Here is a 14,387-nt window from a genome sequence, read left to right on the forward strand (position 1 = left end):
GTGTCACAGGGGCTTCCATACCTTTGCTAACAGCTTCAGGGAGACCCTCTAATGCCCATTGAAATAATTCTCAGCAATGGAAGCAGGCCCATCCTCCCCCACAGCCCAAGGAATCTCACTGTCCCTCCCCCTGACTGCATCTTTCACAAACACTGGAGATTATTTGTTAATTTAACCAAAAACTACTTGGTAGGAGGAAAAAAAACCTCTCTGTATCCTTAAAGAAGTAGGTTAATTTCATGTTTTAGCTAGAATAAAGTTTTACTTCAGAGGATTTGGAACTAGATGATCTTTAAGGTTTCTTCCAACCCAAACCATTTTGTGATTCTATAAAGAATGGGTAGAGCTGTGTTGTCAGTGAAATACAACATAAAACTGGTCAGAAAAATCAAGCAAAAAAAAAAAAAAAAAAAAAAAAAGTGCTACCAGAAAGCCAAGACAGCCTCTAAAGTGTCTTCTAGGACAATGCAGAGCTCTCCTTGTGAGCTGCTGCTGGGAGCACCTTGGGTCTCCTCTTCCCCTACAAACACTGGAAATTAGCTCACCTATTCTCCTATGCTGCACTGCAGTAATAGAGGCACATGCAAAGCACCAGCTCAGATTGAGACCAATTCCAGTATACATCAGTTGTAGAGAATATAAGATTTGGATATACTGCTGCTGAAGGTTCTCTTCTGCCAGAAGTTTTGACACAACATACTTCCGTTGCCACATTGAATGAAATAACTATTTTATGAAATTCTCAAACAGAATGAGAAATAAAGGAAAAGACAGACAAGAGACGTTTCATTTGCCATAGATACTAAGCAAGTATTCACATCTTAATGATCTTCTGGTTTGCTGCACAAATGGTGACATTACCACCATAAGCATGATCCCCTTGCCTGCTCGTGGTCCCACTCACTGTAACCCTCATCTCCATTAGGATCTGTGCAGCTCTGTCTCAATTGCACACAGAAAACAATATCATATACTGGGCAGGCAGCAGCTTAAAAGTAAACAACTGAGTTCAAGTTTGGAGCATGATCAATAAAGGATTATTCCTGGCAGTTGTGCAAACCAGGATAACTGGAAACATCCATTCATTGCAGGGCTTGTTTCACCCACGGGGTTCTCTCTTCACATACCTCAACCTTCTGGTAGCTGACAATGCTTTGAAGCCACTGCACAGCTCAGCGACAGCTGCTTTTTAATTGCAATCAGTGCAGCAAAACAAAGCTTCTGCATGGACAAGTTCAGCAGACCCCTCAGTACTGCAAGCTATCAGTAAGGTTCTGAGCAAAGAGATCCTTTGCAAATGCAACATGCACAACCCTCATCTGAATTTTTGCCTGTGATTCCTGTTTTCTTCAGCCAAACTTACCAGGGCTTCAGGCTCTTTGCTTTCTTCACTGTTGTATCCATAATAATCAGGAGTTTTATCCAAGTCCTGTATGTTCCCTTGTGTCCTTAAGCCCTTCTGTGAATGGCAAGCCTGGCAAATGGGTGCATTGCCCATATCAGTTCTTCTGCTCCCTCCGAGCAGGGGGACGGCCCTCGCAGCGCCGCGGGCACCCGGCGCTCCCGAAGGACAGGGGACCGGGCCGGGAGGAGGGTCCCGCTGTGCTCCGCTCCTCGGCCACTGCTCCCGTGTCCCGGAGAACCCGAAACCCCAGCAACTGCGGGCAGCGCTCGGTGACCATTTCCAATTCAGGCGCTGCCCGGCTATTTTTACACCTACCAGGCCAGCTATGCATGTCAATGGCGTGGGGTGGGCCGGGGGACGGCTCTCCAGCACGGAGCCGGCCGGCCCAGCTCGCAAAGTTAAAGTCCCACTGGGTGCAATGCCCTGCACACACGGGTTATTGAGTTACCCAGCTGCGTGCCTTTCAACGTTTTGATTTTTTTTCCCTGCCCTGCTCGGTCTCACTGTGCTTACATAAAGCACTGAATTGCAGAATGTTGCTGATGCCTTGTGAGTTTCCAACTCAAAAATATGATATATTCAAGTCTATTATTCAACATCTACATCTACTTGATATTTACAAACCAATACATAGTGCATGAGCACAGATTTGATGATCATTTAATTTAAGTGATTCACACAGTATTTCATGTTTATGTAGCCAATAACTGTGATGAGCTTGCTTCAGATTGATATGTCCCCTGGGTATGATTTCGAATGAGCTCAAATGTATCCAAAAAGGACAATATCTGTTGCTAGATCACTTTTGCTCTTGTCTATATCATGTTTGGTCTTGGTTGGTATTTTTATTGTCAACTTGGTTTAAGGTTGGTGTTAATCTTTTACTTAGAATAGTTATGAATAAAAACAAAGGAAAATAAGAACAATCCCACCAAAACTGATAATGAGAGCATTCACCCTAGGCTGGAGTTACTTAGCATGATTGCACTCATTAGGCTAAAAACAGTGTTTAGGATTGCATGTTGGAATCTACCTCTTATCCAGAAGAGGCTCAGAGCAGAATTAAAATACACTGACACCAAACCAAACCACACTACCAAAACACAAACAAAACAAAAAGGAAAAGGTAGTTGAGAATTATTGGCAGTTTTCAAACATGACCAGCTGAGGGTAGCAGAGGCAGCAGGGACAAAGTGTCTGCAGATACCAAAGCTCTACAGAATATACCACCATGCACATTCATGCCTAGCAGAGTGGGGCATGTCTTTGAAAATTTAAGCCCCAAATTCCTCAGAAACAGAGAGATCCTCAAAGAGTTGCAACAACCAGCCAACTCTTTTCCCTTTGGGGTTTCATTGCCAGTATGGCAGCATGCATCAGCAGGCAGCTCTTGGCAGCCAGTTGATTCCCACCCAGTTCCCCTCCACAGCAGCACCAGTTATGATCCAAGAGACCCAGCTCTCCCCAGCCTCCCACTCAGAGCTATTGATGGGCAGGGGCTTCTCTTTTTTGTTAATTATCCTGAGGAGATTTTAAGGAGTTCTGTAATTTTTTCCTTGCTGATGAATGCTCCCAGATGGATCACCTCAGGTGCAGTGATGGATAAATGCTGGACAGACACATGCACAGAATAGTTCAATTGTTGCTTTTGTCGTTTTGACATTTTTGCCAGCACTTGGCAACAGTTCCAAGAATGTTTGTGCAAGGCTCACTTGCCCATAATGACAGGGTAAGAAGTTCCTTTAGCTCTTCCAAAGCATTACCCTGTGGCAATAACAATGCGTGTACATACTGCCAGAACTTCGTTAGTTATCAAAATAAAAGGATGGCAGAAAGAGTTCCACCAAATGCTTGACTCAACCAAAGTTCATCTAACCAATATTCCAACATAAACTGGAACTACAAATCCCTGGATAGAACAAGCTATTTAATATGCAAATAACTTACTAGAAAACACAAAGCACCACTCCAGGGTAAAGGGTGGAAAATTTGAGTAATAGGCATTCCAGGGAAATGCTCCTTGTGGAAAGCAACAATCTGTGTAGCCATCAGAGGGAGAGCAATGGAGAAGCTTTCTGCCAGAGCCCTTCAACAATATTACTGTTGTTTATCCAAGTGGCCCCAAGACTTTAGGGTAAATTACCCAGAAAGGGAATGCATTAATGTCCTGCCAGACTCAGGGCATCGTCTTCTGACAAAGTGCATGTTGGAGGGTTCAAAACCTTTGTGGGGGAACACGTTGCTGTATCTCTGCATTCCCATGCTCTTTGCTGTCTTGTTAGGCTGCAAACCCACCCCAGCGAGCAGCAGTGAAGAAACCAAACACAGAGTTTGCAGGCACAGAGCTCATGTCAAAGCACATCAGCCTTCTTCAGCAGCTCACAAGACCTTTTCACAGCAGTACCTCCAAATCTCAATTACTTCCTTACCTAGAAAACCTTCAGAAACTGAATTTAAAGTGCCTGTAAGAAGGAGAGCAGAGTATCCCATGAAGAACTGATGCTAAGGTTCTTTTAAGGAACTGATATCCTTCTTTTCCCCCCAAATGGGGGAAACATTCTGGTTTCTTCCTTGAGAGTTTCTAAGCCTGCAGCACTTATGATTGTCAGCCTTAGGGCAACACAAACTAATAAAGCCCTCAGCAAGCTTTTGGGAATTGCAAATTTCCTGAAGATTCTCACAGTCAATAGTGCAGTGGCTAGATACTCTCAGTTTGTTCCTATTGGCCATCAAAAAAAGAAGTATGGTACACACCCACTGATTTGCACTGACTTGCAAACTCCAAAGACCTCAAAGACTAACAAGTGAGAAGCAGTGAAATCCAAGCAGTAAGCTCATCTCCAGAGGGAGATTTCATTTGATGGGACCATTCCATGGTCCAGGAATGGCAAAGCTTGAATATTGTAACATGAAACAGGACTGAGGACAGTCACACACACACAGGTAGGCAGCAACAGAAGCAAAACTGCTCTGCTGCCAGGAAAAATGTTTCTTTATGCCTTTTTTTTTTTTTTTTTTTTGCCATTACTAGTAAAAAAAAAAAAAGAAAATAAAATGGCAAAAATGTAGAGAAAGAGTTCCAAGTATCAAGACAAATAACAACAGTTAGCAACATAAATCCTCACTTTTATTATTGCTAAATCTCTCCCCAAAGAGCCATCCCCCGTGACACTTTTATGGTTAAACATAGTAATTAAAAAAACAGAGAGAGAAAAGAGACTGCACTGGGACCTATATACTTCTAGGAGATCACCTGAACTTTGAAATAATTCCTAAATGCAAAGTCTTTCACTCCTGAGGATTTTTCTATGGGAAGGTCAAGTACAACACAGCTCACTCACTTCTAGCAATTATTTTGGGTCAGATATTGAGCTCATGTAGACAATAAACGCTGATGAGTCATGACTTTGTATCATTTATGTCCTCCTTTATGCTTTACAACTGACGAGATCACTATTTCCCAAAAATTCAGCCTTTTCTTCCTCTGGTCACAGAGACCACAATAAGCAATTCCCAAAGCCTAAGCAGCCTTTACAAAGGGGCCATTGTCTGCTCCAGAGAACACAGCACAAAAAATCCTCTTTGGCTTAAATATTTTCAGTCCAATCAATTGCAAAAATCTATTTTGAGCCATTTTAAAGAGGACTTGCTCTGCTTTTGATGGTGAATCATTTGACACATTAAGCCTAATGATCCTCTCTGGACAGCCCTTAATCCAAGTGGCACCATATATATTTTAGCCACTACGCAAAAAGAAAAGGGATAACCTGAGGTTTAATCACTGCAGCTACAGATCCTGCTGGCACTGGATCCTACAGATCCTGAAAAAAATTATTTCATGGATAGGAAAGCATAAAACACATACAAAAAAGCACCCGAGCCTCAAGTCTTCCACAGATAAAATACATCCTTACTTTGCAGATATTGGACGACAGGTGTGGCACAAGAAGGCAAAAACAACCCCAGATTTCATAGAGATGCCCTCACAGGCACATCAGTTTATGTATCACCTATTTTTCCTCATAAAAATTGCAGTTGATATTTCTTTTCTCTCTAAGCCTTGCTTCCACCTCATGGTCAATGAAAGGTACATGTTAACACAAAGCACTGAGTAACACAAGGGAGATCTTAGAGGGATTGTTGACTAATCACAAAACTATAAACCAATGCAAGGAGAAATATTTTATAATAGCCAGAGGGTAAAGGGTTAAGATGCAGTTCTGGCCCACCCATGCCAATACAGCTATAGAGTAAATTATCACTTCTCATGTCCAAAACAGCATTTTTTTTCATTTCAACAGAACCAAGGCATTCTTTGAGTACTTCATGGTTTTTAGTGCCTATTTGTATCAGTCTAAATCTAAACCAAATCTCTGGCCTTTTATTAGCTCTGATTTTTCTTCCTTAACACAGACTGGATACTAGTTCTAAGCCTTAAACCATCTTGTAGTATATTGTGAAGCTATCACAATCTGAATTTGGAGTTTCAAGTATGCCTCAATTCTCTGAGAAAATTATCCAATTTTCCCTTCTGAATACATCAGCAAGAGCTCACTGCTGATTCTGAAAACCCTAAGTCTCCTAAGGTATTGTTGCTGAAATGCAGAGACTTCTGCAGCTGTAACTTTTGTTGGATTTCTCATGAATTTGTCACAATTTTCAAAACCAAATATTGCCTATTTTGATATAAAATCAGTTTGTGGGGAGGACTACATATTCCACATATAACACATAATAGACAGTTTGCCTCATATACATAGGAATACAATGTATAAAGTTCACCATGTGTTGCATCTTTTGCTTTGCTGCAGTTTAACAGAATCAATTAATTCAATTTCTCTATGGGAAGGTCAAGTACAACACAGCCCACTCACTTCTAACAATTATTTTGGGTCAGATATTGAGCTCATGTAGACAATAAACGCTGATGAGTCATGACTTTAACATTTATGTCCACCTTTATGCTTTACAACTGACGAGATCACTATTTCCCAAAAATTCAGCCTTTTCTTCCTCTGGTCACAGAGACCACAATAAGCAATTCCCATATTGAAGAATGAAATAATGTTAAATACATAATTCTTCCTTGGCTAAAGAGCATATTTTCAGGAATCCTCAAAGAATTACTTACTTTTGGTTAGTATTGTGCCCCTGACTTTAGCTTTTCCTCACCCATTGTACTAATGGCTGCTGTCATGGTGCAACATTGATGGTCAGTGATACAAAGTGGTTCATCACAGGTCCTTAAGTACAAAGCCAGAGCTCATTTACTTGGTTTCTATTTTATTTTGCACCTTGTGCCTGTCTGCTATCTCGGGGCCCATTAAACACATCTGTTAGAAACAACAATTACTATTACCCCGCATTAGAAAATCCTTCTATCTTGAATATTAAGCTATTTGTTTTAATGATTTGCTCTTGATGGTTAAACTAGAAACATAAAGAGAATATTAGTGCCACTGAAAATAAACTAAAGCCCCAATTCCCATACCAATATGAGTTGATGGCCACTGATCTAGGTACAGGTGTATACACACTGAATATACTTGTATCAATGCTTACAACAACAGGCCATGCCAAGTGCCCCCCCATTTTGTAGAACTACACACATAAAACTGCAATTTTATTCTCTAATATTATATTTGTGTTTTCTGTGCTCAGCTAATGGCACCAACAGCTACTTGGAAAAACAAAACAGAATCCAGTGTTACTGAATCCCAGTCTCTGCCTCTAACAAAGCTCTGGTGCAGATGAACACACATCCACTTTGGAGCAAGCTCCAAAGGGCTTATCTTCCCAATTTTTGAGGAAAGAGTGAGTCATGAAAGGAAAAAATTATATGCTCTATTCATCACATGTCAACAAACAGTACTTGAAAGCTTGGGTTTGTATCACTCCTGTCTAATATTTTGCCTTTCCCTGCACTGACAAGAGTTGCATTAGATGATAAAAGATTCCAATCTTCCAAAAGCAATTCCCTATGATCAAAAGGGTTCTAACAGAGTACAATCAAGAATTTTTTGTTTCTGTAAGCAAGCAATTTGTGCCTTATAGTGACATACATCATCCAAAAGAGGGCCAGAATAGCATGAAAAACAAATAAGTCTGCTGAGTAAGTGACTAAACTTCATTATCCCAGCCATACACACAATTCTAAACAGGCAATTTGAGATCTTGTGATTGAAAACACACCTTCACATCATTCATCAGCTACTTAAGGCCTGCCACCCTGGGAAAAAAAACAAATCAAGTTAATAGAAGCACCAAAGGTCATTGGGAAGAGCATATCTGTAAACAAGTCTGCATCAAATTCTGCTGTAATTCTGAATCATGTATAAATTAGAAATAGGCAGATTATGATCAACTGACAAAGCAAGGGCTTGGGCACTGTAGTCTCTCAGGATTGTTAAAACCAGCAGTACCTATAAATTAGAGAGAGACGAGGAAGGCACAGTGACAAAACTGAGCAGTTTCTTTGCAGAGAAATCCTAAGAATGCTGTAAAACTTTCTGCAGCTGCCATTCCTAACTCACAATATTGTGATATGGACAATAAAGGTGAATATCCTGTGGCTGTTAAAACATGAGGCAAAGTAACCAAGGTTTTAAGAACTTCCCATTTTTATGAGAAATAAAGACAAGAGATAATCAAATGAAAATTAGCTTTGTAGGTAAGATATTAGAAAAATCAGGGAAGCATGGAACAGAACACCACCTTTCACAAAAAAAAACCCCACAAACTTCCAAAGGCAAAGAGAAGGAGCTCACAGGTTCTCTGCACTTCTCAGCAGCACCCAGCAGATGGGATTCACACAAAAACTGCTCTCAGAGACACAAGCCCAAATTTAAACTGCACTGCAAACAGGAGTTACCCCTTCTCGGTCTGGTATTTCTGACAACACTGATAACTTATGAACAATACTCATCTGGCTTGCCTGGAAGCATTAAACTGTAGAAAGGGGCATGCAGCATGAACAGATCTGCACAAAAACCCAGTTTCTCATCAAAATCCAATAATGCAATTTTAAGAAAAGACTAATTACATAAGAACCAAAATTAGGTGATAGTAAGGTCCATTAAAGGAGCTCAGTTAAAAGAGACAAATCAGCAAAATCCCAAACATACATAAACCCACAGACTAACTGCCAGCAAGAAACACAAAAACTTACTAAATAATCTTGCATAAAGCCTGTGGTTGACTTTCAAAACTTTTTATGGCAAGAAAATGGCTGTATCATTTCTTTGAAATTTTATACTACATTTATACCATTTTATCATTACCAAATACATTATGCTCCTGAATCCTCCCTACAGTGTCCCAAGAACTGAGAGAGAACCCTTAGCCATGACCATTCCCCTATCCACACTTCACAATGTCCCAAGACTTGCATGGACAAAGCCCAGGCAGGCACAGGAACTCAAATAAGCAGCAGAGAATTACATCCCTCACAGCACCCAGCCTCTTCCAGCTGGGAGCACCTTTTCCCATCTGCATTACTTCTTGCCAGCCCTGCTCTGTCATTGTTACAGCTCATTTATTTGGCCTTCATGGCCCCATATCAAAATCTGGCCCCAAGACAATGACAAGATGGAAAATAGGTCACAACTTCCACAAACCACTCACTTCTCTGACACCTTCTCTCAATACTGGATTTCCATCTTTCCTCTCTAACAGCATTTTCCCAACACCAACTGGGACAGAAATATATAACATTTCCATTACATTGAATGTAAAATTCATGTATTTCCAATTAGGCAATAGGCAAGGTCAGAAATAGATTGCAATTTATCCCAACTTACCTCCTGTTACCCTTCCTTTCTGAGAGTAGTACTTCCTCCTACAACTAGCCTGAGCTGGGAAGTTCCATGGACTTCTTTATTTAAGTGCTCATCCACAGAAAAAAAATTGCTCAAAGTAATAAGTACTGCTCCTTAGTCAGTACTACAGTAAATAATTTTTTTAAAAACAGGGAAGAGGAACCAAGATTCCCATCTCATTGGAAGCAACCCCCTATTTTGTGGAATGCAGCACTAAAGTTTTTTCCTACAAGACTTGTAGCTTCAGAACTCAATCCAGATCATCTTTCAGAACAACAGCAAACTATGTTCTGTATTTGAGATATAAATGCCTATAAAGCACTCATATGACAATGCAATCTAACACAGATGAAGTGAAAGAGTACATGCAAATATTTCAGCCTGAGGCAGCCACTGACAAAGCCCCAGGACTTCATCAGGTTAACTACAATTCCCATCTGAATTTGCAATTTACATTCAGAATGAATATAAATAATGGGGGGGGGGGGGGGAAGGAATTTCTAAGCTAAACAATAGCCAAACCCCCAAGAAAAGTAAAAGCATATCTATTAAGCAATGATACCTTAAAATAAAGGAATTTTGTATAATAAAATACTTGAAGAGACTATCATTTCTCAGGCCAAATGAATATTAAGTGAAAGACCTCAGGTCCTATGTGAGAGTTCCAAAAGTCCTGCTGCATTCACAGTGACAAATGAAATTTTTCATTACTGCAGAGATGACTCATTTGTGGGGAGAAATCAACACCACAGGGGAAGCAGCTGTCTGATTAAATGAATATTTGTCTATTCTTATCCATTCTCCATGAGCCTGCTCTAGCACCCACTGAAGCGAGACTGGTCTTGGCCTTTGGATCGCAGTAGGATCAGTTTACCCCAGACCAGGAGGTTCTCCCTCACTCACTGCTCCAACTCCCTCCAGCACTAAAGGACTGTCAAGGACGAAAATCAAAGAATATAAACCCCGTGGCAGTTCTGTCAGCCAGATTCTCTACAACCCACAGCCTCATTGATCAGCCACAGAATCACAGAGTCATTTAGGATGGACAAGATCCAAGTGTTCCCCCAGCACTGCCAAGCCACCACTAACCCATGTTCCCAAGCACCACATCCACACATCTTTCAGATGCCTCCAGGGATGGTGACTCCACCACTGCCCTGGCAGTCTGTTCCAGTGTCTGACAACTCCTATGTGGCAAAACTTGGACTCTTTCTTGCCTGATCAGCAACTACCACCTGATGCTGCACTGTCTTTGAAGAGCAGGAAAACACCTATTTTTAAATTTCAATACTTTCACAAATATACAAGAGAAAGGCACTGATGCCCTGAAGCAGCAATTGGGAAGACCTTTTTGTTCTTTCTCTGACCCCATTTTCACTGGCAACAGGGGTCTCCCACCTCCACAACCTCTGAGGGGATTAAAGTTCCACCAGGCTTCTGTATTCATAATCTCAAGGCATTACTCTTAGTTCCACTTATTAAGAAGTAATGGGAGATTACAGGATTAAATAGGTGCCAAAACATATTGCGGACAGTCCTTACAGAAGTGAAAGGATCATTGATGGGAACCATCTCAACTGCTACAAATCACTGTCAAAAGTAAAACCAGAGAAGAGTATTTAGAACTTAGGTTCAGCAGGTTCTTAGGGCTAGAGGTGCACGATATGCTTTGCAAGGATGCATGCTTGCTCTGCAAAAGGCACATGGGCATATTGAGTGCCAAAAAAACCACCTTCATTTTACCCCTCTGCCTTTTCTGATTTCTCTTCAAATCCATTCGTGATTTTCCAGTACTTTCTGCTTCTCTATTTATTTTAATCATTATTTTTAGATGGGTATTAGGTTAATAAATAGTGCCAGAACACCAAGGTACTCCTCGTGCCAGCAACAGAGTGATTTGAACAGCAGGGGTCACAAGAACATAAGAACTACGTGAAGAACATTTTGGACCTCAAGGTACATTTGTGTGACATTATTTCCCACCATAAATAATCTGCCCTTCAATCACAGAGCTGTATTACAGAAAGTGCACACATGTTTAAAAATTACATTGGAAAATATAAATCACTAAGATGGTTATGTAATAGGAGGTGAATTATCTCCTGGTTGAAATCATCTGGAAAAAATTAAATCGCCTGAAATCATGGGCAAATCTTTCAGGGTTATGTTACTATATTAAGAATTAAGATTATAATAGATAGCATTATAAAACCAAATGTTCCCTTATAACCTTTAATTACAGTTCCCTATGTCTAAATTATCCTCTCCATCTCAAACACCTCTTCCAGAAGGAGGCTACTTCCTCTCAAGCCTTCTGCTTTTGTATCATTAAGCTTGCATATTGAAGTTGGTTTAAAAATAATAAAATACTCCTTCCCATGTTTCACGCTTCTGGGCCAATGATCATTATTACAACTATGCAGAGACTACAAGATAATGGAATGTGTGCTGCTAAATCCAGCTAGATGATGTACAAAATGGCTAAACTGCAATAAAGAGCAAAGTGGTGTTAATTAACCTTTTCAACCACCTGCATATTCATTAGCTGTAGCAAGACTTTGGTTCCTCCTAAGCTGCCCTCAGACAATTTCCTTCACTGCTCTGTTTTAATGAATTCCCAAGCACTGCTCAGAGCAAACACACCAAGGTTGGTGTCAGAGCTCTGTTCCACAGCTGCAGGACAAACTCCATGGAACCGGGAGGGCCACAGGAGCCCCGTGCTGGCTCCGCAAGGAATTTTATTCCACCTGCCCTACCACCGGCACTGCATTGCCACCCCGCAGGCACCGGGAGCCTCAGCAAACCCTAAACCAAGCAGGTTAAGTGCTAGGCTTCCTTAGAAATCCGGGGAAGACAGCCAAGCACGTACTTCCTTAAGCTTGGGAGAACTCATGCTGCAATGCAGAGCTGGCTCTGGGCACAGCTATTAATTATTTCTGATTTCACTTCTTTGGGAAACCTTTTCCAGGGCCCCATCGTTCACCAGGCTAATAGCCTGCACCACCTGAGGGTGCACGGAGCTCTGTTGAAGTACCTAGTGCTGACACCGGCATGCCAGGAAAGGAGAGGTTAGTAAAGCAATTAGTACCAAAGGAGTGCCGAGTGGTTTGTCTAGCCTTCAGACAGCACTGCAGGCTTCGTGCTGTCCTCGCCAAGAAAAGAAAAGGGAAAAAAAATACAACTTGGGGGATTTTTCATGATCCTAAGAGTACCCCTGGATGCAGTCAGCAACCAGTGGCTGCAGCTGCCTTTTGCCAAGCCCAGATAGGCTGCACAGCACAGACGCTGTGGCTGTGGGGGCTGGCTGGATTCTCCCAAGAAAACACAGCAGCAGTATGGAGATTATAGCACAGATCTCATCTAGTTGCTATGGAGTCTCTGTGCATTTCCTCAGGAAAATTTAACTGAGATATAGCAGTTGCACTGACCAGTCAAAATATTTTTTTTTCATCTGTATCACTTTGTGTCCCGCAAATGTCAAATTTTGCAAAACAAATCCATGCTCACTCTGCACACAGCAGCTTGAGACTCATACCAGCATTTTAGATTTTATTCAATTCATCTGCTAAGTCATATCACTATACCAAAACACTTTCAAGAGGTATCTATTTATAAGTGTTTCCATGAACAAGATAAAGAAAAATAGGTGTCATTTAGAAAATTACTGATTTTCCTTTTGCTGTTATATAAAGTTTTGAGGGTTTAACATATATGATGCAAGAGTGTTATTTCAATAATAAGGGGCAACAGCTTCACACTGAATGAAGGCAGGCGCAGATAGAATATCTAGGAGAAATTCTTTCCTGTGAGGGTGGGGAAGTCCTGGCACAGGTCACCCAGAGAAGCTGTGGAAGTGTCCACGGCCAGGTTGGATGGGGCCCTGAGCACCCTGGTCCAGTGGTCCCCCTCATGGCAGGGGTTGGAATGAGATGGGCTTTAAGGACCCTTCTGACCCAAACTGTTATGTGATTCCATGACTTCCAATAGTAACTAAACAGAGCTGATATTAAATCCACAGACACCCTGTGGAGAGGCTAAAACAGAGATAACTTGCACTGTTACCTGACTTAAATAATTGGAACTGAGTCTCCCTGGCCTAGGAATGTGGATGGCAGCCACAATTAATTTCCTTTGGGCAGCTCTGATGTCGAGCACCATATTCATCAGAAAAAATAGAAAATATTTCCTGACCTTAACTATTCTTCACTCACATATGGGGGCCTTTTGGGAACTCTTGCTCCAGCAGTGAGATTATAATCAACACAATGCATGTGATTTCTTTGCTCCCTGCTGCACTGGTGCCTTTAAAAAGAAATGAGGCAGGGGAAGAAGGCGGCTCCAGCGGGTCCAGGCAGTCCCCAGTAAATCATGGCCTCAGCAGCAAGGCACGACGTGGCTTTTGTCTGCTCAAGTCTCCTGTTGCACTGTCAGCCTCACTGGTTTTGAGCAGTGACATGTCTCTGTTAGACATCCTGGCATAGCACAGGCCAGAAAGAGTAAATTATTTAAAATGAGCTTAAATTATTCAACCTAAAACAGCTTAGAAAGGCTTGTAATTATGGTTCTATTGGCTGAAATAATTTTCTACCAGCCTGGGGAAATAAGAGCTATGCTCATTTTGGGTGAACACCACTTGTCAACACTGCCTTATTTTACATACAGGAATAAAAAGAAGGCAGATCTAAACTATCAGGGCCAGAAGAAATCCACACCCCTCCTCAGGTCACATACAAGTACAGCATCCCATTAATATTTGCTAAATATGAAACACTGCAAGTTTTTCCTGACCCATACAATCAGTCTCACTGGGCTGTTTCAGAGCACAGGCAAACAGGGTAACTTCTTAAATCTTGTGTTACTTCCCCCTTCCCTTTCTCATTCTCTTCATTCTTATCCTACCTTCATCAGAAAAGGATTCTGCTGGAGGACAAAAAGCTGACCTTAAACAGAAATGTGTACTCTGAAACCTACTTAGGCCCACTTCCCTAAAATGTCTCTTTTCCAAAACCCTGAGGAACCTGCTAGATTCTGGGGAGGTTGACATGCTAAATCCTTCATTAGCATCAACAAATAGAAAGTAATTACAGACATTTTTTCAGTTGCAGCCTTTGTTTTCAGTCACTTCTAAAAGGGCAGCTAGCAATTAATCTGTGTGGAAGGCCATG

The 14,387-nt window shown here is 41.4% G+C and overlaps 1 protein-coding gene across 14 annotated transcripts in view; it reads right to left on the minus strand.

Annotated features, from left to right (window-relative positions):
• The window catches only part of ANK2 (ankyrin 2), a 275,878-nt gene that overhangs the window by 126,876 nt on the left and 134,615 nt on the right, over positions 1-14,387 (minus strand). For 3 of the 14 annotated variants that reach the window (XM_085579382.1, XM_085579385.1, XM_085579381.1), the window contains exon 1: positions 1,364-1,707. The exons of 5 other annotated variants lie outside the window; for them this stretch is intronic. In XM_085579382.1, the coding sequence (XP_085435508.1) occupies positions 1,364-1,498 (135 nt within the window). In that variant the 5' untranslated portion in view covers positions 1,499-1,707. Of the gene's footprint in view, positions 1-1,363; positions 1,709-14,387 lie in introns of those variants that run through there. 6 more of the 14 variants (XM_085579392.1, XM_085579386.1, XM_085579384.1 and 3 more) reach the window with 3 other exon arrangements.

The sequence above is a fragment of the Lonchura striata genome, chromosome 4, assembly GCF_050655825.1.
Source record: "Lonchura striata isolate lonStrDom1 chromosome 4, ASM5065582v1, whole genome shotgun sequence".
Taxonomy (NCBI): Eukaryota; Metazoa; Chordata; class Aves; order Passeriformes; family Estrildidae; genus Lonchura; species Lonchura striata.